This window comes from Hypanus sabinus, chromosome 9 (assembly GCF_030144855.1).
Source record: "Hypanus sabinus isolate sHypSab1 chromosome 9, sHypSab1.hap1, whole genome shotgun sequence".
Taxonomy (NCBI): domain Eukaryota; kingdom Metazoa; phylum Chordata; class Chondrichthyes; order Myliobatiformes; family Dasyatidae; genus Hypanus; species Hypanus sabinus.
Window position 1 is genome coordinate 133,013,917 of NC_082714.1, and position 21,688 is coordinate 133,035,604.

At 38.9% G+C, this 21,688-nt stretch overlaps 1 protein-coding gene across 11 annotated transcripts in view; it reads right to left on the reverse strand.

The window, feature by feature from the left end:
* Positions 1 to 21,688, reverse strand: part of LOC132399818 (DEP domain-containing mTOR-interacting protein-like) — a 100,016-nt gene that overhangs the window by 59,375 nt on the left and 18,953 nt on the right. For all 11 annotated transcript variants that reach the window (XR_009514093.1, XM_059980604.1, XM_059980608.1 and 8 more), the window contains exon 2: positions 19,320 to 19,498. Coding sequence is in view for 10 of the 11 variants with exons in the window: in XM_059980604.1 (XP_059836587.1) it covers positions 19,320 to 19,498 (179 nt within the window). In the remaining variant the exon portion in view is untranslated. The remainder of the gene's footprint in view (positions 1 to 19,319; positions 19,499 to 21,688) is intronic.

The following is a 21,688-nucleotide window of genomic DNA, read 5'->3' on the forward strand; positions in this document are numbered from 1 at the left end:
TCTCTTGAAGGCCTCCCACTTACCAAGTAATCCTTTGCTAAAAAAAAATACAGCCTGTCACAATCCACATTAGCTCAATCCTTTCTGGTACCAGCAAGCTTTTCTCCAATTTAGAATCTCAACCCATGGACCCGACCTATCTTTTTGCATACATACTTTGAAACTAATGGCATTATAAGACAATAAAACCATAAGACATAGGAGCAGAATTTGGCCATTCAGCCCAGAGTCTGCTCCGCCATTCCATCAGGCTGATTCCAGACCCCAACTAACCCCATACATCTGCCTTCTTGCCAAATCCTTTGAGGCCCTGACTAATCTGGAAATGATCAACTTCCACCTTAAATATTCACACGAACTTGACCCCCACCGCAGTCTGTGGCAGAGCATTCCACAGATTTACTACTCTCTCGTGAAAAATATTCCTCCTTACCTCTGTTTCTAAAGGGTCACCCCTCAATTTTGAGGTTGTGGATCTAGATCTGGATACTCCCACCATAGCAAACATCCTCTCCACCCATCTAGTCCTTTCAACATTCAGTAGGTTTCAGTGAGATCCCCCTGCATCCTTCTAAATTCCAGTGATTACAGGCCCAAAACTGCCTAATGCTCCTCATATGTTAATCCTTTCGTTCCTGGAACCATCCTCTTAAATCTTCTCTGGACTTTCTCCAATGACAACACACCCTTTCTGATATACGCGGCCTAAAACTGTTGACAGTACTCCAAATGCAGCCTGACTAATGTCTTATAAAGCATCAGCACTATTTTTTTCCTTATATATTTTATTCCCCTCAAAATACATGCCAACACTGTATTTGCCTTCTTTACTACAGACTCAAACTGTAAATTAACCTTCTGGGAGTCTTGCACAAGGACTCCGAAGTCCCTCTGCACCTCTGATGTTTGAACCTTCTCCCCATTTAGATACAGTCACTAGATGATATTTATGATGACTTAATGCAAAATGTACACCTACACAAACTTTTGTCACCAGCACTGTCTCATTCCCTATTAGCAGATCAAGTATTGCAGTCTCTGATTGGGATCTCTGATTAGTCGCTGCTCAAAGCTCCCAACTGGAATGAGTCACTGCCTTTTCTACTTAATCGCTTAATCTGACTGAACTACATCTTCTCAGGCTTCTGATCTCTGATAGGCAGCTGCTCAAAGCTCTGGTTTGTTAATTTGGAAATATTCAAAGAATAGATCTTACTAAATCACGTATAAGGCAATCAGTAATCTACTTCAAGTGACATCATTGTTCCTACAGGAATTTCTACAAATTTCTGGAATTCAAACAGTAGAGTTTGGTTTACTGGATAAACGTGCTATCATGTGGGGTGGATAAATATACAGGCTCCGGTAGGTTCCATACCTCTAAGTTTTTCTTGGGCCCAAGAATGGTGGGAAACCTGATACAATTGGTCTAAGCTTTGATGAGGAAAGATGAATCAGTACGATATAATTTTGTAACAGTAACATTGTTGATTAGTGAATTTAAAGCACAGCTTTCTCCTTATTGTAGGTTTATTACAATGAAAAGTTTACAGTTATGAAAGGATGCCCAGTTAAATTAAGGATGACCTACAGATAGTGCCAAACAGCATGTCACAGTGCTTGAGATTCCCTTAGAATAAACTAGAAGGGAATTTCACTATCCAACTCTCCCTGTTGGAAGTTTCACAAACATGGAACATATTGAGAGGAACCATTTCTCAGCTTGCACAATTGGTCATCTGTTAATTTTAATAGGTAGAAAAATATGGATGTCATCATTTGCCCTTCACTTCCCATTTCTGAATGTGGACTTTTTTCTTCTTTGGAAAAACCTAATTGTAAAAAATCTACTCCTCAATGTCCTTATATTCCTCATTAGTGATGGAGAGTAATCTTCATTACATATGTCATGTATCCTATTAAACTTCACATAAGATGACAACGTAATCATCAACTGAGTGTATTTCTGAATACTCCTGAAATCACTTGGTGAATTACATCTTTAGCTTACTGATATTTTCCACCATTACAAAGTTCAATCGTTCATGCGTAGTAATAAAATGTCACTATTACAATCTTGATTCTGTATTTCTCACACTCACAATAAACAGAGAGATACCAAACAGGAATTTAATTTCTAACTGCATTTTGCCATAGTAAAAGCGCCAAGTGAATCCACTATTCAGTCCATGTATTATTGATAAATCTGATCCAATAATTTCAGTGCAAGATCTTAATACAGCTTCCATAGTGTCAAAAAATCACTAAATTGTAAATGAAAGATGCAGATTTGTTATGAGAAAATGTAGAATTTTACTATAGTTTCTTTAATGTAACAGACCATTAACTCAGAGACATTGAAACTTTGCCCTGTGGGATTTCATATTTGAGGCAGCTAAATAACTCTCAGGCATGAGAGCCAATGCATTCCGCCCAGCAGAAGTTACTCCACAATTTCCTGCACTTATGAAGTGTGAAGTACAGGAAAAGGAATGAATCTCGGAGGTGAGAAAGAGGATTGCTGGACATTGGGTGGGACGGAGACGAGAAGTGGGACAAAGGAAAACAGGAGGGATGATGAACTGGAATAGGGGAGCAAGTAACTAGAAGATGCAGGTGAGAGGATCATGATATACAGCATTAAGTGCAAGAGAAACCATAAGACCATAAGATATAGGAGCAGAATTAGGCCATTTAGCCCATCAAGACTGCTCTACAATTTCATCATGTTGATCCATTTCCCACTTAGCCCCAATCTCCTGCCTTCTCCCTGTAACCCTTTATGCACTGACTAATCAAGAACTTATCAACCCCTGCCTTAAATATATCCAACAACTTGACCTCCACAGCCAGTAGTGGCAATGAATTCCACAGATTCCCCACTCTGGCTAAAGACATTCCTTCTCATTTCTGTTCTAAATAGACTTCCCTCTCTTCAGAGGCCACATCCTCTGGTCTTAGCCTACCCCACCATAGCAAACATCCTCTCCACATCGACTACATCGATGCCTTTCAATATTCAATAGGTTTCAATGAGATCCACCCTCATTCTTCTGAAGTCCAGTGAGTACGGGCCCAGAGCCATCAAACACTCCTCATCTGAAAAACCTTTCAATCCCGGAATCAGTTTCGTGAACCTCATTTGAACCCTCCCCAATGTCAGCACACCCTTTCTTAGATAAACAGCCCGGAATGCTGACACTACTCCAAGTGAGGCCTCACCCCTGCTTTATAAAGCCTCAACATTACATCTTTGCTTTTATAATCTAGACCTCTTGAAATGAATTTTAACATTGTATTTATCTTCCTCATCACTGACTCAACTTGCAAATTAAGCTTTAGGAAATCATGCATAAGGACTCAAGTTCTTTGCACCATAGATTTTTGTACTTTCTCTCCGTTTACAAAAGAGTCTACTTTGCCAACTCTCCTAATCTGTCCAAGTCCTTCTGGAGCCTCTGCTTTCTCAACACTACCTGAAACTCCATCAGTCTTCATATTGTCTGCAAAGCTGGCCATAAAGCCATCAATTCCATCATCCAAATAATTGAAATATACTGCAAAAAGAAGTGAGCCCAACACAGACCCCTGTTGAACATCTCTAGCTATTAGCTGCTAACCAGTAAAAGCTCTCTTTATTCCCAGTCTTTGTCTCCTGCCAATCAGCCAATGATTAATCCATGCTGCTATCTTTCCTGTAATGCCAAGGGCTCTTACCTTATTAAGCAGACTCATGTCAATGGCCTTCTGAAAATCCAAGTACACACTATCTACCCATTCTCCTTTGTTTATCCTGTTTCTTATTTCTTCAAAGGATTCCAGCAAATTTGTCAGGAAAGATTTCCCCTTAAGTTAACCATGCTGACTTCGGCCTATTTTATTATGTGCCTTCTAGTACCCTGAAACCACACCCTTAACAATTGACTCAAACATCTTCTCACCACTGAGGTCAGAGTAACTGGCCTATAATTTCCTTTCTTCTGCCACTGTCCCTTCTTGAAAAGTGGAGTGACATTTGCAATTTTCCATTCCGCCAGAACCATGACAGAATATATTCATTTTTGAAAGATCATTTACTAATGCCTCTACAATCTCTTCACCAACCCTGTTCAGAACCCTGGGGTGTACACCATCTGGTCCATGTGATTTCTTTACCATCAGACTTTTCGGTTTCCCAAGCACCTTCTCCCTAGTAATGGCAACTTAACATCCTTCTACTCACTGACATTCTTTAACGAATGGTATAGTAATAATGTCTTACACAATGAAGACTAATGCAAAATACTAGTCCACCATTCCCTTGTCCCCAACTAGTACCACTCCAGCTTCATTTTCCAGCAGTCCGACATCTACTCTCACTTCTTTTTCACTATTTATATATCTGAAGAAATTTTTGGTGTCCTCTTTAATATTATTGGTTAGCTTACCTTCATATTGCATCTTTTCCTTCTTTGACTTATTTAGTTCCCATTCTGTTGGTTTTTAGGCTTCCCAATGCTTTAACTTCCCACTAATTTTTGTTCTGCTATTTGCCCTCTCTTTGGCTTTTATATTGGCTTTGACTGCCCTTGTCAGCCACAGTTGTGTCATCCTGCCTTTAGAATACTATTTCTTCTTTGGGATGTATCTATCTTGTGCCTTCTGAATTGCACCCAGAATCTCCAGCAATTGCTGTCCTGCCATCATCACTTCTGGTGTCTCCTTTCAATCAATTTTGCCCAGCTTCTCTCTCATGCCTCTGTAATTCACTTCAGTCCACTGTAATATAGATACATCTGACTTTAGTTTCTCCTTCTGAAATTGCAAGGTGAATTCTAACTTATTATGATTACTTTCCCCCAAGTGTTCCTTTTCCTTAATCAATTTTTAATCAATTTTGGTTCATTGCACAACATCCTATCCAAAATAGCTTTTCCTGAGTGGGCTCAACCATGAGCTGTCTAAAAAGCCATCTTCAAGGCATTCTACAAATTCCCCTTCTTGGGAATCAGCACCAATCTGATTTTCCCAATCTATCTGCAGATTAAAATTCCCTTTTGGCATGCATTTTCTATCTCCCATTGTAATTTGTAGCCTGTATCTTTGCTACTGTAAAGAGGTCTGTATACTGTATAATTCCCAGCAGGGTTTTTTTTTTACCATTGCAGTTTCTTAACTCTACCCATAATGATTCTGCACCTTCCTATCCTACGTCATCTCTTTCTATCCCAGAATCATTTTTTAAACCAACAGAGCCACCCCACCCTCTCTGCTTACCTGTCTATCATTTCATTACAATGGTTATTCTTGAACATTAACCTCCCAGCTATCACCTTCTTTCAGCCATTATTCAGTAATGACTAAAACATTATACATGCCAATCTGTAGCTGTGCTATAAGTTCATCTACCTTATGCCATATAATGTGGGTATTTGAAAATAACACCTTCTGTCCTGTATTCATCAACCTTTTCAATTTTGTCCCCATTTTACATTGCAATTCACCCTATTGACTGCAATTTTGCCCCATCATCAGCCTCTCCTTGCTAGCAGTCTCACTACAGACTGCCTCTGTTTGTAAACTACCTCATCCTCAGCCCTATCACTCCAGTTCCCAACTCCCTGCTGAATTAGTTTAAACCCTCCAGCTCCAGCAAGCCTGCCCACAAGGATATTGCCCCCCCTCAGGTTCAGGCGTAATACATCCTATTTGTACAGGTCATACCTTAAATAGAAGAGGACACAATAATCCAGAAATCTGAACCCCTGGCCCCTGCACCAATTCCTCAGCCACACATTCATCTGCAACATCATCCTAGTACAACCATTAATGGTGTGCAGCACAGGCAGTAATCCACAGATTACTACCATGGAGGTCCTGCTTTTCAGCTTTCTACCCAGCTCCCTAAAAACTCTCTTCGGGAACCTCCTCACCTCTCCTACCTATGTCATTGATTCCAATATGTGCCAAGACTTCTGGCTGCACACCCTCTCCTTTAGAATGCAGTGGACCTGATCCAAGACATCCCTGACCCTGGCATTTGGGAGGTAATATATCCTCCAGGTCTCTATCATGTCCACAGAATCTTGTCTCCATTTCCCTAATTGTGGAATCCTCTATCGGTGGCAGTTCTCTTTACCTCTCCTCTTCTAAGTCACAGTGCTAGACACAGAGCCAGAGACTTGGTCACTGCAGTTCCCCTGATAGGTTGACCCCTTCAAGAGTATCCAAAATTATTGGGGGGGGAACAGTCACAGGGTTACACTGTACTGGCTGCCTAGCTTCCCTTCTTCTCCAAACAGTCACCCAAGTTACTTACCTTCTACAACCGAGGGGTAACTACCACCCAGGAGCTCCAAGCTATCTCTTCCTCAGTCTCCCATATGAGTCAAAAGTCTGTTTCTTTAAATAAGACCAGTTAGACAGACCTCAGTGGTTGGCAAGATGTTGGAGTCGATTGTTAACAATGGGGTTTTGGGGTACTTGAATGCATGTGATAAAATAGGTTAAAGTCAGACTTAGGGGAAAATCTTGCCTGAAAAATCTGTTAGAATTCTTTGAAAAAATACCAAGCAGGAGAAACAAAGCTGAACTGTTGGATGTTGTGCACTTGGATTTTCAGAAGGCCTTTCACAAGGTGCCACACATGAAGTTGCTTAATAAATTAAGAACCCTTGGCAGGAGACAAAGAGGGGAAATAAAGGGAGGTTTTTCTGGTTGGCTGCAGTGACTAGTGGTGTTCGACAGGGGGCTGTGTTGGGACCAATTCTTTTTACTTTATATGTTAATGATTTGGATGAAGGAATTGATGGCTTAGTTGCCAAATTTGTTGACAATATGAAGATAGGTGGAGGGGCAGGTAGTGTTCAGGAAGCAGAAAAGCTGCAAAAGGACTTAAACAGGTTAGGAAAATGGGTAAAGAAGTGGCAGATAGAATATAGTGCTGTGAAGTGTATGGTCATGCACTTTGTTAGAAGAAATAGTAGTGTGGCCTATTTTCTAATAGAAAGAAAATTCAAAATCTGATGTGCAAAGGGACTAGGGAATCCTCATGCAGGATAACCTAAAGGTTAATTTGCAGGTTGAGTCGGTAGTGAGGAAAGCACATGCAATGTTAGCATTCATTTCAAGAGGGCTAGAGTATAAAAGCACTGGTGGTCCTCACTAGGAGCATTGTGAGCAGTTTGGGGCCCCTTTATCTTAGAAAGAATGTGCTGACATTGGTGACGATTCAAAGGAGGTTCATGAAAATGATTCTGGGATTGAAAGGCTTATCATATGAGGAGTGTTTGATGGCTCTGGACCTGTACTCACTGGAACTCAGAAGAATGAGTGAGGATGCATTGCACCCACATGCCTCAACCCTTGAGTCAGCCTCCTCATTGAAACCCATCAAAATGTTGATAGGCCTTGATGAAGTAGATGTGGAGTGGGTATTTTATTATGGTGGGGGAGTCTAAGAACAGAGGACGCAGCCTCAGGATAGAGGGGCATCCATTTCGAACAGAGATGTGGAGGAGTTTTTTTAGCCAGAAAGTGGTGAATCTGTGGAATTCATTGCCACAGGCAGCTGTGGAGGTCAGGTCATTAGGTATATTTAAGTCAAAGGTCGATACATTCTGATTAGTCAGAGTATCAAAGGATACAAGGAGAAGGCAGGAGATTTGGGCTGAGAAGAAAGTTGGATCAGCCTTGATGAAATGGCAGGTAAGACTCAATGGGCCAAATGGTCCAATTCTGCCCCTATATCCTATGGATTTAACACATTCTCTGAAGACCTGCAGCTCAGTGCTCCTGGTGTAGATGTGGTCATCAAGAAGCAGGAGGCCTCCCAGAATTCCTGCATCTCATACAAAGAGCACAACACTGCCCATGGAGCCATGCTCACTGCACTAACAGGAAGGAATGAGGAATAAAGGAGAGGAAACTTACCTCGCTGAAGCCTGATGATCCAAAGAACTCCAACACTGGCCCACTCACACAACTGACACTCTGCTTGTCCCTGCCTTATTTTAATTTGCCCTTTCTAATGAATCCTATTCACTGATCGGGTGCAGACCAAACTCAGAACTTCCTAATCTTCAATTGTGGATCTGTGTGAATTTGCCACTTCTTCTCGGGCTCCCGATCACTGATGAAACTGCAGTCCAACTGATGAAAACTGCCAAGAAACGCTGCCTTGTTTCATCTTGGATCACAGACTTGTGTGAAGTTGCTGCTTCTTTTCGAGCTCCCGTTTACTGATTGGGTGCAGTCCAAAGGTGAGATTGGAAACAAGATGAAGAATCAGAAGAGGCTGAGAGCATCAATGGGGCAGAAGGCAATTGAGAAACAATTTTTGGACAAAAAGTTTAAAGAAGATATTGACTAGAAAAAGATCTTGAAGGAACCGATTGAATCAGATCCTTTAACGAACACATAACTAGACCACAAACCTCGGGTGAGGGGTTACTTCAATGTTTTAACCCCACACTAATAACAGGCCACATTGGACAGCATTTAGCAAATTGGACACATCCTTGAACTCACAAGTCCTGTTTATGGATTTGCCCAGAGACAAATTCCAGCAGATTGTTTTTTGTTCAGGTTTTCCCGATTTCACCAAAAAAAAAGGATGATTCACAATGAACGTGACATCAAATTCAATCTGCTTGACAAGAAGATCAATGTAGAAGCTTACCAAACTTGAACTGTCTAGATTGCAGCTGTAAATCATATATTTTTTCCTCCATGATTCTGGGGAATGGGGTTAATTGTAATTCATTAGTTATAACCGCTACCTAGTACAGTGACCTTAGATCACATGGGCTTTCTTAATCTGGATAGCTCAGCTGCTCACTACCCCAATTAGCTGAGACATCAGAAAAGTCAAAGAACTTTTTAAAATGTTATAAATAAACTTTGCAAAGATTTTGTTAAAAATTACACCCTATTAATCTTTTACTTCTACTACCATCTTATGTAATTTCTGCTTGTGCCAGTTTGATCAGTATTTTATTATACCTCAAAATTCCATTCAAAGTCATTGGCACATTTCTGACATTAAAATCAACCATAACTCATTAAAAAAAAAACAAATATTTTTCCTTAAAGTGACAAGATGTTTCAGTTGAATTAACAACGATCTGAAATACAGTGGATTCTGGTTAATCGGGACACCTCAGGACCATTACATTTTGGTCCAATTAAGCAACTGCCCCAATTAGCCAATGTCTCATGGAAGTAGTTAAAAAGAAATTAAAAAGGCATAATTATTTATGTATTTAAATGAAATACAGAACAAATTAGAATACTATCAGTACGACTATAATACTATAAAACTGTATTATTTACTAATTGCTATTGACAGAGGAACTTATCCAGTGTACACTGGCGTGTTCGTTTGATTGACTGTAAACCAGGGCAGATACCTATTGTAGATTGTGGACTGCCTTCATAAAATGCTATTGACAATTACAACCTCAACCTCAAAATTTTCATTTTCATTGTAACATTCAAGATAACTGTCGATACTTTCAAATTATTCGTAGTTCCTAACTGATGAAGCAGTGAAATAATTTCATTTTCACTCCTGGCCTTTTCTCGCATTTCCAAGCCTGACTGCTTGAAACCACAATGAATAAAACAGTTCTGAATTGTCTTGCTGCTCATTTCTTGCCAACTACAAGTGACAAAAATTACTGCTTTTTTGAACACAAGCATATGAAACTGATGATATTTAAAAACTATTTGCTCTAAGTACGGTGTAGTGTCTAACGATCACACTAGCACACACATTGAAGCTTGTTAGAAACAGTTCAGCAACAGTCTCCCACCCCAATAAAGCTGCATTATGTCCCAAATAAACAAAGGGAATATCAGCCAGTTTCTTGATTAGTTTTTGTTCTTTAAGAGTCGTCCCAAATAAGCAGCTGCCCTGATGGCCCAATTAACCAGAATCCACTGTAGTTTAATACAAAAATCTTTAATCATAGTGCCCTGGTGCATTATCTGCAAGTAACATGGTTTTAAATAACTGAAAATTATTCATTAAGGTAAAATATTAAAAATTAATTCAAAAACAAAATAATCAAGTCTAATAAATTTCCGTGCACCTTAAAATTTCAATGCAAGCTTCTCCTTAAGGACCGTAAATAAGTATTGTAATGAATTCACAATAAAGAACATGGGAAATCGGAGCAAGACCATTCCCCCTTTGTGCCTGATGGGCACATCCTGCTTCTAGGTTATTAATGTGGGGTATGTCAAAGAACAAAATTCATGAAACCGATGCCTCATGAATGTTAGTCACAAGAGACTGCAGATGGTGGAAATCTGGGGCACATGCACAAAATGTCAATGGAGCTTAGCAAGTAAGACAGCATCTGTGGAGGGAAATGGATAGTCCAGAAAAGGAATATGGAGTCAATTGTTATCTTGAAAAAGCAACTGAGACCAAATGCATAAGGGAGATGAATTAGCATCATATATTTGTCTCAAAGTATATGTGGCAATTCAATTAGTTAATGTGATCCTGGCATCACATATTGGAATACAGTCATAAAAATCTAAAGATCCCCCCTCCCTTTTCTATTCCCCACTCTGGCCTTTTACCTCTTCTCACCTGTCTATCACCACCTCCTGTGTCCTCACCTCCTTCCCTTCCTCCCATGATCCACTTTCCTCTCCTACAGACTTTTCTCACCCACCTGGCTTCACCTATCACCTTCTAATTATCCTCCTACCCCTCCCCCATTTTTTTATTCAGGTGCTTTCCCTCTTCCTTTTCAGTCCCGCAGAAGGGTCACGGCCCAAAACATCAACGCTATTCCTTTCCATAGATGCTGCCCAACCCACTGCGATCCTCCAGCATTTTGTGTGTTGTGTGTTGCTTTGGAGTTCCAGCATCTGCAGAATTTCTCATGTTTATGAAATATAAATGTGTCCTTTTAGTGGGAAATGGAACAATTCAGTTTGTGGCCCAGAGGGAAAATAGGTAGGTCAGGAATTTCTTTAAAACACCAATGCATACAATACAGTTTTGAAAAAAATATTTTTATTCTTTTTTTACAAACAAAATAAATACAGCACATCCACAAAAAGCATGACCTTAACAAAATCAAGTTAAATATTGAGCAACAGAAGGGAGAAAGATATAAAGGCAAAAGTAAACATACACAGCAGAGGTGCCAAAAAACTTCAGTCCTCACCCCGTAAGAAAGTCCAATACCGGGACCCATATCCTTTCAAAGATGTCCCCTCTGTCCTCATTACATAGTCTCAGTCTCTCCAAATGTAAAGTGTTTGTCAGTTCTCTCAGCCACAGATCGTACGTAGGCACAGAGTCCATTTTCCACATTTGCAGGATTAACTTCTTAGCAATCACCATTCCAAACAATACAGCCATTTTTTAATTCTTATTGGCTGAAGATAGGGAGCTTGTTGCTCCAAGGATGGCTATGAGCAGGTCCGGTTCCCACCGCTTCCCAAAAGCCTCAGAGAAACAATGAAAAGTACCTTTCTGTTCTCAGATTTACATCTATTACAAACTGGTGAAACATCAGGGTAGAAGCTGTGCAACTTTTCTTTGGAATAATGGAGTCTATGTATTGTTTTAAACTGTATAAGTCTGTGCCTGACGTTGACCAAACAATCATGTATACTCTTTAAACACTCATTCCAAACCTCCTCTGTCAGTTCTATACCCAATTCATCCACCCATGCCTGTTTAAAACCTGAACTATTCACCTGAGCTCCATTATGTAGGATCTGATAAAAATAGGATACGGCACTACGAGCAACCAGATCAAATACAATACTGTTTAAACAAAACAATCGAAAAGAACAAGGTTCATCTCACATTCCATAAATCAGTAAATTAATTGTTATTGTTGGAAAGCCATTAACATCAGAAAGCACAGTCATTGTCTAGTAAATGGTGAAAGATTGAGAATTACACGTGGGGAAAATATTACTGGCAGGTTAGAGAAGTGTTTCTGCCTTTAAATACTATACACTGATGGAAAATCAGGAGTGAATACATGAACAAAAATCACTAAATAGGATCAAAACAAGGAACAAGCACTCAAGTGCAATTGCATGAACCACTGGCACCACAGACAGCATGTTCATGAACAATGTTACTATATACAAACCCACTTGCTAAATTATGTTTTAATACAATGGGCTATCAAATTTGTAATTAAAATAAAACAATGCTCTAACATTCATAATTGTGCAGATAGTTTTAATCCTACTTTTGATATGATTACTATTAAAAGGTAAAATGGTCCTGCTATTGACTCCATCACAATGAGCTTGATTTTCACTCTTAAGTACTGGAGAACAATTACAGATGTTGACATGTTGCTACCCAGGCACCAGCTGAAGTATCGGATGTCACAGTCTGAATTAACTGGAAACATTATTCGTGGCCAGTCCCTTTTCTCAGTTGCTCTGTCTCTCCCATATTTCTTCCCAGGATGAGCCTTTCCTTCCCAGAGCAGAGATGATCTCCTTCAAAAAACAAAATAGGATTCCCTTCCTCTATCATTGATGCTGCCTCCACCTGAAAATTGAGGCAAATATGGAGAAGAGCGAATGGTTCTCAGAGGGTCCGCTGGGTCCCACTAAGATGCTATGGAAATTTTGAGATTTATGGATCAGACTGACATTCAAATTAATTGCAGTTCATATTGGTCTCTTTCAGTTCTATGTACTTTTCCTGTTCTTGTCCACTCTTTCTTGTTGGCCGGCTGGGGATTGGGAGGGTGGGGTTTGATGATCTTGTTGCTGTTTCCTCATGTGGACAATCCATTATGTGGGGAGAGGGGTTGGGGTTTGCGAGTTATTGTTTTGTTCTCTTTTCATGTGGTGGGGGGTGATGCCTTTCTTTCAACTATTCTATAGTTTTCTGTATTTTTGGCTATCTGGAGAAGACAATTCTCAGAGTTGTATCCTACATACATATTTTGATAATAAAGCGAAGCTTTGAATTTCAAATAAGGCTTATAAAGTTCTGGGTGAGATAAGAAAAAGGAGTGCTAATTCTGAAGAATTTCCTTCTCCAAAAATACAATTTGAGTTAGAGCAGGGCTTCACAGCCTTTTCTATGCCCAAGACCCCTACCATTAACTGAGAGCTCCATGGACCCCAGATTGGGATCACCTGCATTAGAGTTACATATTGATAAGGTTAGAAATTGTAATTTCCTTCTCACACAAAAAAAACAAATAATAACAGAAAGCATTTACCATTAAAACTTTTATATGATCTGACATTTATGCTAGAGATTCATGAAAAATAATGAAAACCTCCAATTAACAAAAAGCTAGTTTACAGACAAGGTAGTCTTAATGGTTTGAGAATGATTAGCAATACTATATTGTTGAAGGCACCAAAAAAAGATGTTCAAGGCAAAATTGAAGAAAGGAACTACTTTAATGGTATTTAGCGCTGAAATCAGAATCGTTTATTTTCACCAGCATGTGTCATATTTGTTAAATTGGCAGCAGCAATTCAATGAAATACATGATAGTATAGAAATAAAAAAAATAAATGAATCAATTAAAATATATGTCTATATTAAATAGATTAAAAATAGTGAAAGAAACAGAAGTGGTATGTATTTTAAAAAGTGAAGTAGTGTTCATGGATTCAATGTCTATTTCGGAATCAGATGGCAGAGGGGAACAAGCTGTTTCTGAATCACTGAGTATGCGCCTTCAGGCTTTTGAGCATCCTTCCTGACAATAACAATGAGAAGAAGCTATGTCCCAGGTGATGGGGACCTTTAGTAATGAATGTCACCTTTTTGAGGCACTGCTCCTTGAAGATGTCTTGGATACTACAGATATTTTCTGTAGCTTCTACAGAAATAGTTCAGACTCTTAAGCCTGATAACTAATGGGGACCTGGAGAAATTAACTGGAATAATTTTTTTTCAGCCACAGGATGGTAAATCTGTGGAATTCACTGCCATAGACTGCTGTGGAGGTCAAGCTATTGAGTATATTTAAATCAGAGATTGATAGGTTTTTGCTTAGTATGGATGTCAAAGGTTAAAGGGAGAAAGCAGAAGGTGGTTTGACAGGCTAATAAACCAGTCATGATAGAATGGCAGCTCAAACTCGATAGGATGAATGGCCTAATACTGTTCCTATGTCTTATAGAGTTTTAAGTGGCTATAACATATAGTCTCAAATGTTATTGAAACCTGTTAAAACAGATTAGCAAATGCTTTGCTGATCAATGTGGTGTTGCAACAAAAGGCATCATGATGAGTGATCAGTTGGGTCCAGTATGTATTCTCTTAATAACTTAGAAAGAGTCAGCCAAGACTCCAAATCTGTAAAGTACCCAACTGGGAACAGAGAGAAAAAAATAACAATCAAAAAATACTTTATAAGGATCAGTGGAGCTCAATCAATAAATGTAAAAAGGTAGATCCAGTGATCTGCTTTCACACCATATGATTAATACAGTAAAATATCAATGTAGTTATACCAAATTACCATCAATTGGCAATGTTTCAAACAAAACTTTAATGAAGAAGAACTAACTAGTGAAGTGACAAATTTTGAAGAGGGAATGCCAACATTTTGGGTAACAGAGGCAGGAACCGGATGATGCCCAGGGACGTGCAAGAGGCCAGAACTGGAAAAGCTCAGAAACCAAAAGCAAAAAGGATTTGTCAAAAAGTCAATGCCAAAAGGATTACACACTCAATATAAGCATGGTCCAATGAAATCAAACATTTTGGGCTGGCCATTAGAACAATAAATATGCAATATCCAAAGTATAAAAATACAAACAGTTGAAACCATAAATTTAGAGCAAGGCAAAAGGGATATCTTATGACCAACAACTGTGCAATTTGAGTGTTGACTCAATGGAGCTCGAGATAAAGAAACAAATTAGATTCTGAAAGGCACTGACAAAGTAGATACCAAGATATTGTTTCTGCTCATTCATTTGCCGGGGGAAATCTATTAACGTTTGCTTGCCTGGCTTTTTTGACCAGTCTTTATTTCAATCACTTTGGGTTCTCTCTTACATCACATTCCCCAGTGTAATGATCGGTGTATTGCTGTTGCTTCCTGCACTCATAGTAAACTCATTACTTTCTATCTTAGTCTCATTTTCACATGGTGACTTTCTGACACTCTCTTCCTTATCTAGATCTCTTCAAATTCATCTCAGGGAAAGGGAGGGTAAAACATACTTTACAAGTTCACAGACTCCCAAAGTCTTCTTGCCTGCACTTCCATCCATCCTGCCTTGAGTCAAGATTCCATTCCATTGTCTTATTCCTCTATTTCCACAAAAGGGCTCAGAGAGATCTTCCTTCTTCCTGAATCATTGCATGCCTGCTACTTGTTAACTGAACTCTGGCCATATCTCATCTTACTTCTTCTTGCTCCCTGAACAGAGTTCCTTTGATCCTCACTTTCCACCCTCCAACCTCCACATTCAATGATACATTCTGCACAATTTCCATCTCTAGCATCATCTTTCCTCCTGTCCCACTTCAGCATTCTGAAAGGGACCACTCTTCAGTCTCCACCAACCACTTCATTTCTACTGAACTTTCCCATGTAACCTCAGGTGAAGCAACAAGCTGATGAAGGCAAGGCAGTGGATGTTGTCTACATGGGCATTAGCAAGGCACTTAACAAGGTCCCTTATGCAAGGTTGGTCAAAAAGGTTCAGTTGCTCAGCAGTCAGAGGAAGTAGTAAATTGGATTAGACATTGATTTTGTGGGAGAAGCCAGAAGTGGTAGTAGATGGTTAGGTCTCTGACTGGAGGTCTGAGACTAGTTGAGTCTCACAGGGAACAATGCTGTGTCCGTTGTTGTTTGTCATCTATATTAACAACCTGGATGATAATGTGGTGAACACGATTTTCAAATTTTGTGGATGACACCAAGATTGGATGCGTAGTGGACAGTGAGGAAGACTATCATGATTTGCAGTGGGATCTAGACCAGCTGGAAAAATAGGCTGAAAAATGGCAGATGGAATTTAATGCAGACAAGTGTGAGGTATTGCACTTCAGTAGGACCAACCAGGGTAGGTCTTACAAAGTGAACAGTAGGGCACTGAGGAGTATAGTGGAACAAAGGGATCTGGGTATACAGGTCCATAATTTGTTGAGAGTGGCATCACAGTTGATAGGGTCGTAAAGAAACCTTTGGCACATTGGCCTTCATAAATCCAAGTATTGAGTACAGGAAATGGGATGTTATGTTGAAATTGTAGAAGACGTTGGTGAGGCCTAATTTGGAATATTGCGTGCAATTTTGGTCACCGACCTACAGGAAAGATGTAAACAAGGTTGAAAAAGTACAAAAAAAATTTACCAGGATGTTGTCATGTCTGCAGGACTTGAGTTAGAAGGAAAGGTTGAATAAGTTAGGACTTTATTCCTTTGAATGTAGAAGGTTAAGAGGAGATTTGATAGAGATATACAAAATTATGAAGGGTATAGATAGAGTACATGCAAACAGGCCTTTTCAACTGAGGTTGGGTGGGACTACAAACAGAGGTCATGGCTTAAGTGTGAAAGATGAAAAGTTTAGGGGGAAACTGAGGGGAAACTTCTTCACTCAGAGGGTTGTGAAGTGTGTGGAATGAGCTGCCAGCGCAAGTAATACAGATGAGTTCAATTTCAATGCTTCAGAGAAGTTTGGATAGGTACATGGATGCAGAGGTATAGAGGGCTATGGTCATAGTGCATGTTGATGGGAATAGGCAGTTTAAGTGGGTCAACACAGACTAAATTTTCTAAGACTATGATCAGTTCATTTACCTTCCAAACAACACTTTCCAGATAAGGCAGCAATTCACCTGCACTTCCAAACCAATTCAGTGCTCATAATGTGCTCTCAGCCACAGGAATAAAATTGAGCCTACGCTTACCTGCTGCTACAATCCTCAAACTTATTCCCACATTGGCTTCTTTGTTGATGTCCTCCTGCACTCTTATAACAAGGAGCAAAGTGATCATAAAGAAAAAGAACCTTATCCCCCAGACAAGAGAAAATCTGCAGATGCTGGAAATCCAAGCAACACACACACACACACACACACACACACACACACACACTCACACTCACACACACACTCACACACACTCACACTCCAGAGGAATTCAGCAGGCCAGGCATAAACTATGGAAAAGAGTACAATTGACATTTCAGGTCGAGACCCTTCATCAGATCTGGAGGGAAAAAAGATGAGGAGTGAGAGTTAGAAGATGGGAGGAAGGGAGGAAGAAACACAAGGTGGTAGGTGAAACTAGTGAGGTGGGATGGGGGAAAGGGGTGAAGTAAAGAGCTGAGAATTTTATTGGTGAAAACGATATATATAATTCTACAACATCCATATTTTACACCTTTCATGTTCCTTTGTGCTCTCACCCTCTCTCAAATGGTGTCATTTCATAGATTGTTTCTCATTTCAGATTTTTTCCAAACCCCTTCATTAATTTATCAAACTGGTGACTTCATCTATTGCTTATCCACAGGGGAATTCTGTTCTCATCTTAGTCCTTTGCCTAAAACAACCCTTCCCTATCATCTCTGAAAATGAAGCTACCTCCCTTTACCGGTTCTGATGATAGATTTTCAAACTGGAACACCAACTCTACTTCTTTTTCCATATATCTTGCCTAACCTAAGCTTTTCCAACATTTTCCTTTTTTCTAATGGTCATTTCCCCGATGAGGGTGAGGAGAATTGAGACCAGCACAATTGCACAGACTGGAATAAATATTTAACGAAATTACAGAGTGTGCAGAATTTACACATTCTGTGTTACTGCATGGGTTTCTTTGACATGTACCATTTCCTTCAGTGTCTGAAGGGTATAAAGGAAAGACAATTAGCTACAGTAAATTATCCATCACAGTGAGCTAATGAGAGGATGAAATTGGACTGACAGGATTAGTAGGCATGGCTTCAGTGTCAGGGGTCACCCATTCACATAAATAGAATGGCATAAATAGAAACTTCTCGTTCCAGAGCTCAGTGCCTCTTTGGAATTATCTAGCAGAGATTTTCCAAGATGGAATTATGCAATATATTTAAGGCTGAGATAGACATGTATTGTAAAAAAGGTAAGATCATAAGCGGGATCGGGCAACTGCATGGAAATGAATCCAAGATCAGATTGGCCATCATTTTTTTGAATACAACAAAATACCCAAATACCCAAATACTCAAATCTTTGTAGGAATGATGCATGAACTGGCTTTTCTTTCTCGAAAAGAGAACATTTAGGGGATATCTGGAAAAATTATTAAAATTATAAACATTTTAAATAATTTGGATCCAGATAAATTTACTGCTATGAACAATATTATGATATGGAAAGTCAAATTTGTAATTTTGAAACAACTGAAAAAAAAGTGAAAACCCTTTTACTCTGAAGACGGGAATCACATTAACTATTTAGATGCCAATGGTCCTCCACAAAGCTGATCCCACCATACCACTCAACGAGGCCATACATTGATGACAATATTCATCAATAACTCCACTGCTCTGGCACATCCTTTGGTTGCCTATGGAAAAGTGCATTCAAGACTAAGGCTTCAACCCAACCACAATATTTGCAGTCTACCAAGCAGCTGTGATCTTCACCCTCTAGACAAGACCCTGACAACTCATAAAAGGCACCTCAAATAACTAAAGGTGACTGAAAAGACACTACCAAGGACAGCTGTACAAGAGCCTCCAAATCCATAAGCAGGATAGAGGAACCAATATTAGCACCTTATACCAAGCATCAAGGCTCTGGTCATACTCAATGTGCTCTGGAGAGCTACATATTTACATCAAACCATGAAACATTCTACTCCAAGGTCTCACATGCCAAGAAGCACCCAGCACAACAGAGAATTCTGCAATATCCTTGAACCATCCTCGAAGTTATGTAAGGGAATTTTAAGCTCATGGCACTCAAAACTGCAAAAGAAGAAACCAGTAAGGCCTTGGTCTCTTTGACCTTCTACAACAAGAGGCTTTGCACAAACATCTGAATGAGCATACAGCTCAGGCTGCACATCTTCCCAGGACCCATCAGCTTCATCAGAACTCACATGATTGTGTATTTCCCAACCTAAATGGGACATTTAGCATCTCTCATTTATACAAAAGGCATAATACAAAGCCAAAAAACTAAGCCTTCAATATACTGGACAGTAAATGAGTTAATCAGTGATGTTCAGCCCAGATCAATCATCCTCCATTAAACTTATTGGTCTTAATAACACAACTGAGAAGGAAATTAGTTCTTCTTCATTATGACACTAGACACATTTGGTATAGCACTGCTAATGGACTATGACAGTAACATACCATGATGAATGATGTTATGATCCATTAACCTTTGCATTAGCTTTATGGCTGTTTCCCTGTCAGGAGCTTCTTTATGGTCTATCAACCAATCAGTTAACTCTTTTGCAACAAAGCAGTTTGGATAGGTTCGTAGATTATAGCGACGGTCTTTGATTAATTTTCCATCGTGCAGGCGAAGCCTGATAAATAAAATAAAACCACATTATAATTTATCAGTTAATTGTTTTTTTCTAAACATTTAACATTATAGCAGTATTATATTGTGCTTTGTATAAGTTTCCAATTAGATTTTGATCAACATTTTCATTTCAAGTTCAAACAGTTCCTTCTACAACAAACAGGAAAGTTATTATAAGTAATTAGAATAATTGTGGCTTTTTTAAAAAAAAAGAGATTTTGTATTGTTGGCAACGCCTCAGTGAGGAACAAAAAAAACTTATTTGTGAAAATACTCAGAATTTTTTACAAATAACCAAAAGAACCCTTAAAATCCCTAAAGCAGCTAAAAAAGTACAAAAGTTATGTTTTATCTTGTCAATTTATTGAAATGCTTATAAGGATCAATAACTTGAAAAAGTTAATTGGATATACTTTCCAGTGCAATTTAGAAGGTGCAAAATTTACCCAAAATTAAGTTTGTGATTTGTAAAGATTATTATTATTAACTTTATTACATATCATTGTGTCTGGGAACAAAGGAACAGTGAGAGCAGATAAGCACAAGTCACTAACAGTGATATAGATAATTAATGGAAACTAACAGGATGGGGCACAAGGTCATTCTAGGTATAAGGCGGCTTCAAAATACATTGCAGTGTATTTGCCTAGGCTGGAAGAAAAACAATAGTAAATGACAGGGCTAAGTGAAATATAAATGTACCTGGTGGATATCTGAAAATAAAGGCAAACAATGAAGCAGCTGCAGTCTATTTAATGGCATGAAGCCTCTGCCAGAAAATTTATTATTGAATGGTTGTTTCACAATTATCACACTGAATAATCTACAAACAAGACAGTTACCAAATACGGGGTTTTTAGAAAAAATGGTTGTCTGGAGCTACCAAGTTTTTAATGAATCAAATGTATTGCAATATTCTAAGGTCTACATTTTTAACATTTTTTTCTTTGTGTAGATATAGCCGCTTGTATACTTCCAGCATTTTTGTGTTTACAACCAACACAACAAAGTGATATTCAGAAAACTATGCTAAAGTTGGTCAAATAACTTTTCAGGGAAGACTTGTATAAACAAGTTTACCCAAGCATAAACAACAATGTTGTCTTACAAAATTTTAGTGGAACTGGAACTTGAAACATTTTCAGAAATGTATATTTAAGCAGAATTTAACAATCATGTATTCCTTCACCCCTCTTGAATATTATTTGATTAATTGGATAGAAGATTTGGTGCAACTGGTCTAAAGACATTCCAACTAAGAACAAAATATATTGCTTCTAAGTCAAGGCTCCATGGATGAATAAAATTAGAACCATCTACAATGTTTAAGAACATTGACTGAAGTTTAATAACAAAACCAAAAAACACAGAAGAAATATCCAAAAGGAAAAAACAATTATGGAAACTGTAAAAAAAATAAAAAGGCAAGCAGCTGTCTCTATAAAGAATGTCAAAGGCAACAGTGTTGTCACAAAAAATGTATGATTATCAAAAGGCAGATATTTCATCTGTTTTCCGCTGCTTGGAAATCACATCTGGGAAATTAGCTGTACAAACACACAAACACTTAAAAATAAATTTCAAAGTAAACTTATTATCAAAGTACATATTGGTCACCATATGCAACCATGAGATTCATTTTATTGTGGGCAGATTGAATAACTCTATAGAATAATAACCCATAATAAATTCAATGAAAGACTTCACCAACTCGGGCTTTCATTCAGTGTGCAAAAGAGAACAAATTGTAAACGCAAATAGAAATAAAATAGAAACATAGAAAACCTACAGCACAATACAGGCCCTTCAGCCCACAATGCTGTGCCAAACATGTACTTACTTTAGAAATTACCTTGGTTTACCTCTGTTTTTCTAAGCTCCATGTACCTATCCAGGAGCCCCTATTGTATCCGCTTCTACCACATCGCCAGCAACCCTTTCCATGCACTCACCATTCTCTGTGTAAAAAATTTACCCCTGTCATCTTCTGTGTATCTTCTTCCAAGCACCTTAAAACTGTGTCCATTCATGTTAGCCATTTCAGCCCTGGGAAAAAGCCTCTGACTATCATGCCTCTCATCATCTTATACACCTCTATCAGGTCACATCTCATCCTATGTCACTCCAAGCAGAAAAGGGCAAGTTTACTCAACCTATTCTCATAAGGCCTGCTCCCCAATCCTTGTAAATC